General features: G+C 38.2%; 1 protein-coding gene across 2 annotated transcripts; it reads right to left on the bottom strand.

Moving 5' to 3' along the window:
• Positions 1–4,896: 4,896 nt before the first annotated feature.
• LOC131326745 (nuclear envelope-associated protein 2-like) lies at positions 4,897–12,285 on the bottom strand. 2 transcript variants are annotated; one of them, XM_058359611.1, is made up of 6 exons: positions 12,040–12,285; positions 11,124–11,449; positions 10,691–10,798; positions 6,356–6,817; positions 6,114–6,215; positions 4,897–5,333 (listed from the first exon to the last, which is right to left on the bottom strand). In XM_058359611.1, exons 2-6 carry the CDS (start codon positions 11,295–11,297, stop codon positions 5,166–5,168), a joined length of 1,014 nt encoding a protein of 337 aa, XP_058215594.1. In that variant the 5' UTR covers positions 11,298–11,449; positions 12,040–12,285; the 3' UTR covers positions 4,897–5,165. The 2 variants fall into 2 exon arrangements, with proteins under 2 accessions (XP_058215594.1, XP_058215595.1); XM_058359612.1 differs by lacking the exon at positions 12,040–12,285 and having other exon boundaries at positions 10,691–10,794; positions 11,120–11,447.
• Between the last annotated feature and the right edge of the window lie 202 nt (positions 12,286–12,487).

A 12,487-nucleotide genomic window follows, 5' to 3' on the forward strand; every position in this document is an offset into this window, starting at 1 on the left:
TTTGTTCTTACCCAAAAGCCAACCCTTATTTTTATGAGTTCTAAGTTCTGACTCCCAATCTGGATTGACATTTTCAAAGACATTTGCATTCCTCATGTTCCAAGAAGTCCACAGAAATGCAAATGGAGTACATTCCTAAATGATTTTCTGTATTGGCTTCAAGTTCCAATCCTTTCACCACATAAATAGTGTTTTGGAGATATCTACAGAATACATTCTGAACGTCTTTTTATTAACCAAAATAGAAAAAGTCAAAAATAAGAAGTCAAAAAGGACCTCCAGGCCTCTTTCTTACTTCTTGCCTAGAATTGCAAAATCGATGAACTCATTCCCATAGAATGGATTCTAGAATGAACTACCCAAACACTCAAAACACAAAATTGGGTTAATAAGAATGTGAAAAACGGCTAACCAAACAGGCATCCTCCTCTCTCCACTTGCCTTCTGCGTGTTCAATTACCATACGGAATTGGCTTTGTTGTTATTTTTCCTCTTATACTTTTTCTTAAATACTCCCTCCGTCCGGATTTAATAGTCATTTTTGAGAGTTCGTATCATTTTTCAATCGATTATATCTTGTAATCTATAATGTTTTAAATAATTTTGAAAACATTGTCTTATAAAACTAATTGAGATCTATCAAACAAGATCAATATTAGATATAAAATTCATTATCAATTTAAAGATATAACTCATTTTTTATCCAGTTAGAATTGAACAAGGGACTATTAAATTCGAACGGAGGGAGTATATGTGTAATCGCATGCAACTAGGCTGTTTTGGTGTGTGCCATTTTGTGGGTACTGTCATCAGGTCATGGAATTCTTTCTCTTGAAGGTAAATGTCTACGCAAGTATTGAATGTTTCAATTTGGAAACTTCATTCAAGAATCAATAATACGAGACAAGTATATGAAGTGACGAGTTGTGGATGGAGTATAAACTACTATGGTAAACATAAATTTTTCTCTCATTAGTTTCATTACCAACATGATTTCTATTCCAGCTTCTTTTAGGTATTCCAATTTCAATTGAAAATTGTGTCATTTTTTGGTTTTTTAATGTTGCATTGAATTGATATGAGGTGGGACAAAAAAAATTTGTTTTGATGATATTCATAGTTTTGTTAATTTGCTTTTATCAGGTTTATATGAAGCAGGGGTTGGTGTTGCGGATGATAGAAACTTGGTGTTGCGGATGGTAGAAACTGCATGGGAGAGTTATGGAAAAATATGGCGATTGAGGTGGGCAGGTGCATGAGGATCACATGCAATGGGGTTCGGTCCTCCTTGCTAAAGGGAGATGAGAATAGAGGATTTGATTTTGGTAATAAGTGGATAGGGATATGAATGGGTTGAAGTGGGTTAGAATTGGTGAGAATCTTATAGAGGATTCGATGTAATTCATGATGAATTGGGGTTTGAAATGTTTACGGTTGACTGTATTTTTATAAGTTAGTGGACAAAGATGGGCCGCTCACTGGTACAGAGTCTGATTTTGTAATTTCTATTGTATATGATTTGTTGGACATGCAATCACATTAAGTTTAGACCAAGATGACATCGTTTATAGTTTATTTTGTTTCAAGTGTGATTGACTCTTGATGGAGCTGTTGACTTATAGATTAGTCAATGTAGTCCCCACTAATTAGAAATTGGTTTGCGTTGGGATCAAGTTATGTGGGTGTGTGTCCCCTTAGGCATGGGCAGTTGCCCACACCTTGCTAAAGAGTAAAGACATTCAAAGCCAGTTATAATGCCGGATTCTTTGGGTGGCACGGGCATGCGCTAGTACATACATATAATGAGAAGTTTTCCTCCATGGCCACCATAAAACCCCAATCCTACCCCATCCTCAGCAACCTCATATCCTTCCTCCACAACCGCCACCACTTCCACCCACCCATCCATCACCATCCAAGTCAACGGCTTCCTTAGCCTCTCCCACGGCGTCTGCACCGCTAACCCCACCATTGTCAACCACCTCCTCTGCTCCAACTTCTCCAACATACAGAGCACCATCTATATGTCAGAGAGAAGTCAATAGCAAAGAATTTCGGTACCAATTTGGGCATCCAAACAGTCGTTGCCATCCCCTTGTTGAACTCTTGCAGTGAATCAATAGTCGTTGAAGCGTTCGACGCCTGTAAGAATTTTAAGCAAAGCAAATCGAAGCCTAATTTGTTAACCTTCGGAATCGTCGACGAAAGTTGTGTTCATAGAAATCTTTTTCCATCCCCGGACTTGTACGAACATCTTCTTCCCTTCCAAGTTCTTGCCCCCTGTCTCCTATAAAATTTGATGTATTGTAGAGTTTGTCGGAGAAAATGATTGAGAGAAAGAGTTGGAATTGAGAAGATGTGTACGAGAGAGAGAGAGAGAGTAGACTTTGAGTGTTTGGACAGGCGTTGTTTCATTTATAGGAGGGCAATATAGTACTTTGGTTTCAAATTTGACGGCAAATGGAAATTTTCCATCCCAAACCGTTACGGATGGCAAACGAAAGGTCTTAGATCAAAGTCAAATAATAGTTCAAGAAGGTCAAGGCCTCATTTGATAACAGTGATAGATGGATGGGATTAGGATTTTGATTGATAATGAGTATGTTTGTTTGAAATGGGATTAGATGATGGGGATTATTAATATCGTGATTGTTTCGCATGGGATAGGATTGGATAAGGGAAAAAATGGAAATTTGTAATATCAATCCAATCATATCCCATGTGAAACAAACACGATATTAATAATCACATCTTAAACAAACATACTCGTTATCAATTCCTCCTCATTATCAATCCATTCTCATTATCAATCTCAATCTCAATCTCAATCATAATCTCATCTCCTTATGAATCTCATCTATCTATCATTGTTATTGTTTCGTTCGCCGATATATCAAATAAGATCACCCCAAGCGTAGGGTATAAGTATCCAATTGAAGCACAATAATCCGGAAGACGGCCAACTTTGTTTTACGTATGCAGTGGAAAGTAAAAGGCTAAATTAAAAGCGAATTAATTAGGATAAAAAGTAGGTTAGGTCTAGGAGATCTTAACACCCACGGCTCAAGTAAAACTACATTTTCCACCCGATTACACGGTTTAAGATACTCAACTAAGGTTCTTAACCCAGAAAATAAAATGGTTCGATTACCAAGCTAACTCTAGAATTTATTTAGCAAACACCTCGAGCGACAGAGCTCCAAGCATCATGTGTGGTAAGTAGGCTCACTCTTACCTACACATGATCAAGGAGGTTAACACCTTAGCAATTTGACAAATAAATCCGAACTACACATCGATTTTCGAACCAAAGATTCAAATTTTATTAGTGAAAAATGTAATTTTTACTCAAGTCATGAGGTACTAATCACCCCATGACCTAACCTTGGAAAACTACTCACACATATTTAAAAAGATAAGAGCAAGCAAAAATCTAGCTAGCATATTTGAAATAACAACACTAGAAGAAAACTAGATTAAATGATAGATCGGAGTAGCGGCTACAACTTTAATGAACGAAATAATAGCAAAACTAAACTAATAAAGGCTGAAAATTAAAAAGTAAGTGCTGGAAAAATGAAGAACACCAAGAAATAAGCAAATCTAATTCTAGATCTAAAATTATGCAATCCCATCCTTTGTACAATGTGACATCACGTCTTTTATATACTCCAAGGTACGCGCATGGAATATTCTCCAGGAAACCTTGAAAATGCCCCTCCTAAGTCCTCGGTACCGATGGAGAATGCCTTAAGCTGCTGTTGAAAGGGTCTCAGTATCGATGGATGCTGGCCTGGTCTACCGATGCCGAGCTGCTGACGGCTGCCGCTGATGAAGGCTCGGTACCGATTGAAGAAATTAACTCCTATCGATGCCGAGCAACTAATGGCCATCATTAATGAAGGCTCGGTACCGATTGGATGAATTCCCTTCTACCGATGCCGATGGCCTATCTCCAACACTTGGTTCTTGCTCCTTGGCTTGCCCTTCTCGAGCCGACAAGTCACCTTCGGGTCTTTGAATGACTTTGGTATGCTTTAATGCTTTAACTCTCCTGTATTGAACAATTTCTCTACAAAACGAAACTAAACTACCTTACGAGCAAAAGTAATTAAAAGCAACAAATTAAAGGATTAACTTAAACTAATCTAGAGATTTAGCGCACCCTACATTGCATTATCGGGTGCTTATCATTTATCAAACGAGGCCTAAGTGTTGAAATTTAAAGGGGACAAAGTGCCACCGGGTGACAGTTCAGGGGGGTTTAACATAATTTCCCCTAAGTTGATAAAAAGGTTGCAGCCACATTGTTACCTTGCCTTGTTTTGAGGCAGAAATAAATGTTTCGTTGGAATTCTTCGAGGGTTGAAATTATAGGTTACATAGCATCTATATTATATTAGTCAACTTTGGATGGCTTAAGTAAGCAAATATTAGAAAAAATCCAACACTTCCATTCACTCGCAACCGGATGCAAGTGAAGGCATGGATTGATGAGGTGAAGCGGTTGATTCGGACAGAGAGTTGACCACGTGAGCTAAAGTTATCCAAAACATAGCTCTAATATTATGAAAGATTTTTGGAGAACCTCAACCTAAAATCAATTCACAGAAACTTCCTGCAAAGAAGTATTAAGAGAGACCCCTCTCAATTCAACTTACGATGCCAAGTACTCCGTAATAGATTCCATTACAACCAGATACTTCACCAATAATCTTGTGGTACAACCAATATTAAAACACGGGATTGTGGGGCAGGCGCACCCACTTGCAAGAAAGATAGTTTAATGAAGTTTTTTCCACAAGGAAATAAGTAGTGACATATCATGACATAAAATTGTGAAAGGGCAGGTCATTATCATGCTTTGCAGGTAATGTTACCACAAACTAAAAGATATGATTAAAAAAAGAGATTGATTTACTAAACTATTATCCTTGTGATTACTAATGAAATTGTTGCGCGGATTAAAAAAAATGAAATTGTTGTCACTCAATGAATGACAACCAAAGAGTATCCAAGAACAGCTGTGATATATATATATATATATATATATATATATATATATATTAACAAGGAAAAGGCCCCCAGACTAATATTTCTAACCAAAAAACATCTACAGCTCTCTCCTAAATCTCCTGCATTGACTACATCCGAAGCATCGCTTCTTACCGCTTTGAAAACAAGACCAAGATGAGCATCGACATTGAAACCACAACTTTGAAACCAGAGCTTTCCCAGAAATTCTGTTTCTCGCTACCCCAATCTCCGCCATGTTGCTTTGTTGCTAGCTGATCCCTGAGTTCTTTCAGAGCTTTGTCACGCCGCTCACCCATCTGTTTCATAGGATAAAACGAGACAGTATACATGAGCGAAAAACATGATGCAATGTATTGAGATCTCAGTCTCTTAAGCAGTGAATAAACATACTAAATATTGCTCGAGTTTCACACTCTGGGTTATCTGGGTTATGCATAATCAAGCAGATCATCTTCATTGGGCTAGAACCGTTGAACATCATTCACTTAAAACAATATTCCATTCCCCTTTTTGGGGGGTTTTGGCAGTTTGTTTTGCTTTTCAAAACACTCAGATCATCGACCTTTTCGCTTGATGGGGAACCAAAATTTTCACAGAAATGAGCTAATTGCACAATTTAACACTACGGAGGACAACTTGTTAAAGAGTTTCTTGCCATGTACAATTTGAATGTTTTCGGTGCTAGTGCAAAATTAGCATTGGGCCAACCCCAACGGCAAAAGAATAAATGCACTTTAAACAATATTCCATTCCCCTTTTGGGGGGGGGGGTTTTGGCAGTTTGTTTTGCTCTTCAAAACACTCAGATCATCGACCTTTTCGCTTGATGGGGAACAAAAAATTTCACAGAAATGAGCTAATTGCACAATTTAACGCTACGGAGGACAACTTGTTAAAGAGTTTCTTGCCATGTACAATTTGAATGTTTTCGGTGCTAGTGTAAAATTAGCATTGGGCCAACCCCAACGGCAAACGAATACGAATAAATGCATCTGAAGCATCGAACATCTTGCATAAATCTCAGATAAAACATCAAAAAAAAAAAAAAACCACACTATGTAGGATGAGAGAGATTACCCTTTGGAGTTTTCTTGTCTGAGCACGAGCTTCCTGGAGGCAAAACTCCAACTTTAAAACCCTCTTTTTTAACTCCTGATCTGCTCTCTTATGCTTCTCCAGCTATTAAGACACGAAAAAACATATCAAAATCTCCTAATAAACCAGAACAATGTTTATTAAGGACAAAATGAACCCAGATCTTGGTCTCGACCCTCGAGAGAACCAAGAGGAGATACTAAGCAACAAAAACCAGAATATACCTGTGATTCCAATTCCTTAGTTTTGATCTTCCAATGAGCAGACATAATCCTTAGTTCATCTCTCAATTTGGCTATTTCTTCATCCTTTACAGTCAGAAGCTTATTGATATTTTCAAAGTTTTTTGGAGAAATCTCATCTAGTATTTTCCTTAGTTCACAATCTTTGCTTGCTCCAGCTTTGGCTATTGCTTGCATGATATCATGTTCAATTCTTAAGACGTCATCTTTTAGTTGCTTTTGTGAGAATTCCCTTACTTGAAGATCTTTTTGCAGAAGATCTAATTGCTCTCCCAGTCTATTCACACGAACCTCATGCTCTTTTAGAGAAGTGTTTTTTTCATCTAATTCCTTCAACAACGCTAAACACTGAAGTTGGGCTGATTGAGCTGATGCAGCACTTGCATCTGCAGTTGCTTTAGTGGCTGAAAGCTGTGATCTCATATCATCCAGCTCCCTGAGATGCTGCATTAAATTAATTAAATTACATTCAGGATCAACAATATGGAGAATCTATTATTAACCAAGTCTTACACTTTTTAAAAATTACATGCACATTAATAATATAAACCCAACAAAAAACACATACAGTTCCCGTGATGTTTGTTTGCTCGTTGGTCCTACCATCAAACAGATCAACAAAGATGTAGTTTTATTGAACAATTAATCATGTGATCCCAATGCACTCTTTTGATTGAGTTAAAAGAATTTCAAATATTACAAGAAAACACATTATTTGTTAATTCGATCAAAGGCACGACTATTGAAGATAGACAAACAAAACTGGACAGCGGGAGCATACAACAAATATAGGACTGAGATCCATCAGCTCATAAGCCCAAGCAACAGGCGATTTCAAATTCTGAATAACTCAAACCATGTTATTACTGTGTATCTCTATAAGCCATATATATTCTGATGTTCAAAAGGAGTATATTCAAATAAGATGAATTCTTTCGATGTTCTTTGTTCAATCCAGAAGAGGACAACGAAGATTGCATTACCAAATGAAATTTACAAACCATAACTGATGTTTAAGATTCCAGGGGATTCACTTGTAGAAGAAGTTTTATGGTTACGAAGGGACAAAATGTATTCTAGAGTTCAGAAACGTGCAGATAGAATCCATTTTATCCACGGCCCTGATTGATAATGCAACAGAAATGTGAAGAAGTTGGAAGACAGTACGTCTCCTTATGTTTTTTTGATCGGCAAAAAGAAAACAGTAGGGCTCCTTATGATTTGGAAACTAAGAACCGCAACCTTCAGAAATGTTAGAAGTACACCACTCAATTAATGGATTCCGTAAAACACATTTCCTTATTGATCGACAAATTATCATGCTCATTAGATAACCAATAACATCCCAAAAGGTTAAATTATTGAGAAGTCCACATAAAGTCATTTCATTTGGTCTTCCTTTGAGTTCACTATACACAATCTTTAGATTCTCCATATTTGTTAAGAGATTACACTCCACTCTTTCAGTGTTCAATTGATATGCAATCACTGTGAAAGTCAAGTTCAGAAGTGGTTTTAACTTCACTGATGTGCTGTATATTCAAGTGTTAAAGCATGAAGCAACTGTGTTATGTTGCCCTTCACACCACCATTTGAAGGGTGTCAAGGTGTAAACGGCAGTAATAGATTTCTGTGCAGCATGCTAATTGGTACAAAATGTTCCCAGAAAAAGTATTTCTAAAAACTCTGATTTGAGTTTCAGACTGTTAACAATCTTCAGTAAACAGGTTTTTGAAGATAACATTTGCTAAGGAGTAGGCATAAACTAAGAGGTTCACTGTCCCCTTAAAATTTCTTCTTTGGGATTTATCATATCCTTTCACCATTACGTAATAATGACGGTGGGTAACCAAGACAGACAACGAAGTACAATATTTATCAGTTCCTGTACCAAAGATTTTGCCCGCAAAAGATACTCCATTGGTTATTTTGTCCTCAAGGTCCACTTTGACCCCCTATGGTTTGAGCCATGTGTGGTTCCCCCATATGGTTCAAAAATGGGCACATAACCTACCTATGGTTTGTAAAAGGGGGTTCAGTGCTTATGCCGTTAATGGAAACGACGAAATGTCTAATATGCCCTTGTATAGTTGTATACAATTTTACACACTTTGGGTTTTGCCCTCTTCTTTCTTCTCAATTCTCTCCCTCCTCTCACCACCACCGCCCGAGTTCAACAAAACTACGGGAACAATCCTCGAAAACGCCCCCTCTCGATCGATCAGTGAGTCAGCCTTCCAGCGACTGGTGGTGTCTTTCCGACGGCCTTTTTGTGCTATTTCCAGCAAGTCCACCGTGGTAAGTTGAGGATCTTGGGACTGGGTGGAGGCAGTGGTGTTGGGTGCCATTTGGATATGTGGTGGTGCTAAAGGTTTGCCGGAGACTATGGAGTTCGCCGGAAAAAATGGTGGAAACATGTGGTGATCTCGGTGGGTCAACGTTTTTTGGAGACTAATGGCCACACATAGAGATGGAGGGGAGCACGGTTTAAGTATGGACGGAGGAGATTGTCGGTTTCAATGGAGGAGGGTGGTGCAGCGGAAGAAATGGAGAAGAGATGAGAGAGTGGGTTTTTTAGACATCTGAGGGCAAAATCGTCTTAAATCTATATATCCCAATGCCTCACACGCTTAAAATGCATTTGTTTCACACTTGGCGTTAAAATGGACAGAAATGGGTCAATGAACCTGCTCATTTTTACAAGCCACAGGTAGGTTATGTACCCACTTTTGAACCACCGGGGCATGAACCAAACCACAGGAGGCCAAAGTGGACTTTGTCCCAATTTGATAGTATCGTAAAATTTAACTAAATTGCCATATTCATAAGAACCTTTAATTGAAAACAGAAAAATTAAGGCTGGGCACTAATTGCCGAAAACTCTGAAAGACATTCACCTTAGTGCCAGACACCCTTCTACTTGTTAATAAGGCAAAACCAAACAGTAATAAGTTTAAGGAGAATTCATCATCTAGTAACCTCATTCGATCAAGCAACCATCAGATTCCTACAAGCCCAGCCGATTTTTCTCTTATCTAATTCATATTTAACCAAGGAATATTCCTTTATATGTGTATTTACCAAACTAGTTCTCATACAGTGCTGGGACAAATCTTTACCCCACCTTTTTTCAGCTTTGAAAAGAATTAAAATCATCCCAAACTATCTCTTCAATATGATAACAACTTTTTACATTACAAGAAGTTCCAACCAAAGGGGAAAAAATGCATGTATCGAAAGAAAAGATATAAATTTACAACACGAATACTGCATATATAACTATCATTAACAGGTATATAGTTACAGGAAAAATAAAGTTCATGTATAAACACAGAATCATAGAATTTTTGTATTTTAAAAGAAGAAATATACTTCACAGAGTAAACCGCATAAAAATAAAAATAAAAATAAAAAGCTGGAATACAGCTGCAGATAGATTGGCTTTGGTTTTGTTAATTTCTATGTTCTCTGTCTTCTGACTATAACCAAAAATAAAGAACAGTTTTTGAACCATTCAAATCAGAAAGAGAAACAATAATACGCTTCATCATACTTGGGTAGTTGGATACTATATACTCACTAGGCCAGTAAACAAATAAGAAAAAGGAGCCCAAAAGTTGAGGAACAGACGTGCTCAATAAACTATAGACACTAAAGACTTAAAAACGGAAAATCGCTGTAAACACAAAACTCAACAAGATCAACAAATGCAAAGAGACCCTAAAACTTTAATTACGGAACTAATCAAACAGATTCATCAGATCAAACCAGAATTTCATAAACATCAATTGGTGTGTTCCACTAACTAAAATAAGTACTTATTAGATTTTTGAAATAAGTACTTATTTTTTGAAATTAAAAGTGATGTATTGTGAGAGAATGACCTGTCTCGTAAAGCAGAAAATAAGTACTTAAAAAATAAGAACTTTAGCAGAAGGGTACCTAAAGAAGCGAAGGCTTCCGTTTGGATACATGTAGATTTCAAACAAAGGGATACATCATTACTATTCATGATGAGAATGGCTTAAATTTATATCAGATGTATGTCATGTCTAACATATAGATTTTAAAATTGAGTTTGGGAGCTTTATGGATTTCAAATAACTATCTCTTAGACTTTAATATGAAATCTTTCATGCTAAGGATTGTAGTTATTCAAGGATCCTAACAAAATATAATCTTTTAGTAACACAAACCACCTGTAGCTAAACATAAGATCCTTGAACCTGCCCTTTCAATTGAAGTAGACACCTATGTCCAAACCCTTTCAATTGAAATACACATATCAAAACAGGGGAAAACTAGGAAAATGGGTACCTTCTCAGCTGTAGATGCTGATGCTTGAACCTGCCCATTTCTCTCCTCTAAGCTCTTGTGTAATCTAGATATCTCCTCCTCCATGTTCTTAGCCTTAGCCTCTGCTTCCTGCCAAGAAAAAAAAAACCCCAATAATAATTAGATGGTCCCACAAACAGCACTACCTTATAGACAAGAACAAAAAGTGGAAATGATTTCTTTTCCCAATTACACACACTCATACAAACAAAAACACATGCTTATCAACAAAAACAAAATAACTCCTAACGGAGTTCAATTCTTTTTACCTCTATACTGATGCATTTCCTGCCTTTGGATCACATAAAAATTTTAAAACACAAAAAAAATTCACACAACCTAACGACGCAAAATACACCAGCTCAGAGGTAAACCAATTTCTCGGTATAGAGGATTTGAGGGGCTTCAAACATGCCTGTCTAGTTAGGGTTTCGCGAGCAAAAGTCTGCTCCTGGGAGGCGAGGCGGCCGCGGACGTCCTTGAGCTCCGCCGCCAGCGACACAACGTTCCGCCGGAAGTTCTGCTTCTTCTCGCTCAGATCCTTCAGCAACGGATCGACCTCTCTCGGCCTCTCCGAACTCGTGGACATCACTTCTCTGTAATCAAAGTAATCACTTTTCGAAGCAGTCGAGATGGATCAAAGTTTCTTCTGACTTGCCGTGGTGTGCTTGATGCACCGTATCAGGCCCAAAACCGAGTCGTCGCCACTGCTCTTGTAGCGAAAGCTAAGCCCACATCCCTCTGCAACGTGGAGATTGTAATATTCAAGAAAGTTAGAAGAAGGAAATTTGAAACGCTGTAACTAGTACGGAGTATTTTATTAAGGTTTTGACGATTCTTCAGTGAAATTCAAATTTCAAACGCAGAAGGGGGGGGGTGGGGGGTATACTCTCAACTTAAACTTGGAGAGAACTCAAGGGTTTGTTAATAGACTTGTCTCGGTAAGGCTTGCTATCTCAAGATCGAAAGATCAAGCGATTTGTCCATGGAACACCTCACCTCACGAAAAGGCGTGAAAAAGGCTGTGGAATGAGCTAGAGATTACTCCGATTTATCGAAACATTTTTTATTTCAAACAAACAAAAAAAACCTTGTACTTGAAGAGGGTTTAGAAGAAAGAAAAATCGATCTGAATCACAAAATTCAAAAACAGTTGACACAGTATAGAAAACAAAAGTTCAAATCTAGTAGTACCCTCAAACTTGGAGAGAGAGAGAGAGAGAGAGAGAGAGAGAGCCCAAATCTAGTTGCAACACATCAGTGCCGGTAAATCACAAGAAAAACATGCGTAAGCATACGTAGTTCTAGAGAGAGAGGGGAAAATGACATACCCTGCGCGTGTTTTGAATTCACGACCACTGTAGCACACTGTACAGAACTGCAATCAACGCTAGAAGGTTCACAAACCAAGGTAGGTACATTAAAAAGAATCGAAGTCGAACGGCGGCCGTCGGATTCACCTACGAAGACGCATCTCTTCTCTGCGTTTCGCGTAATCGGACGGATGAGAAACGAAGGGGGGGAGAGATACGGTGGGGGTGATGACAGGGGATTAGCAGTAATTACGCTAGATGTCTGAGCCAGAAACAGGCCTGGGTAGGTTCGGATGAGAGAGAGAGAGAGAGTGTGTGTTTAATGATGTGGGGGCCGCTGGTTCGGGTCGGGAGTTTTGGGTTTCGTGGAAATGACAAATTCCGAAGCTATGCAATGGTTTGACTTGAGCGCGGCAAATCCAAATTTTGGATTGGTAGATTGGTTTCGTACAGGTGGCTGGATTCT

Source organism: Rhododendron vialii, chromosome 5a, assembly GCF_030253575.1.
Source record: "Rhododendron vialii isolate Sample 1 chromosome 5a, ASM3025357v1".
Lineage (NCBI taxonomy): Eukaryota > Viridiplantae > Streptophyta > Magnoliopsida > Ericales > Ericaceae > Rhododendron > Rhododendron vialii.

Bases quoted from the DNA above. Each gene is read 5' to 3' on its own strand.
- LOC131326745 (XM_058359611.1), bottom strand. From the start codon at position 11,297: ATGTCCACGAGTTCGGAGAGGCCGAGAGAGGTCGATCCGTTGCTGAAG. The intron at 10,799-11,123 runs GCATGTTTGAAG...TTTTCTTGGCAG, and splicing joins GCGAAACCCTAACTAGACAG to GAAGCAGAGGCTAAGGCTAA. The intron at 6,216-6,355 runs GTATATTCTGGT...GTGTCTTAATAG, and splicing joins CTAAGGAATTGGAATCACAG to CTGGAGAAGCATAAGAGAGC.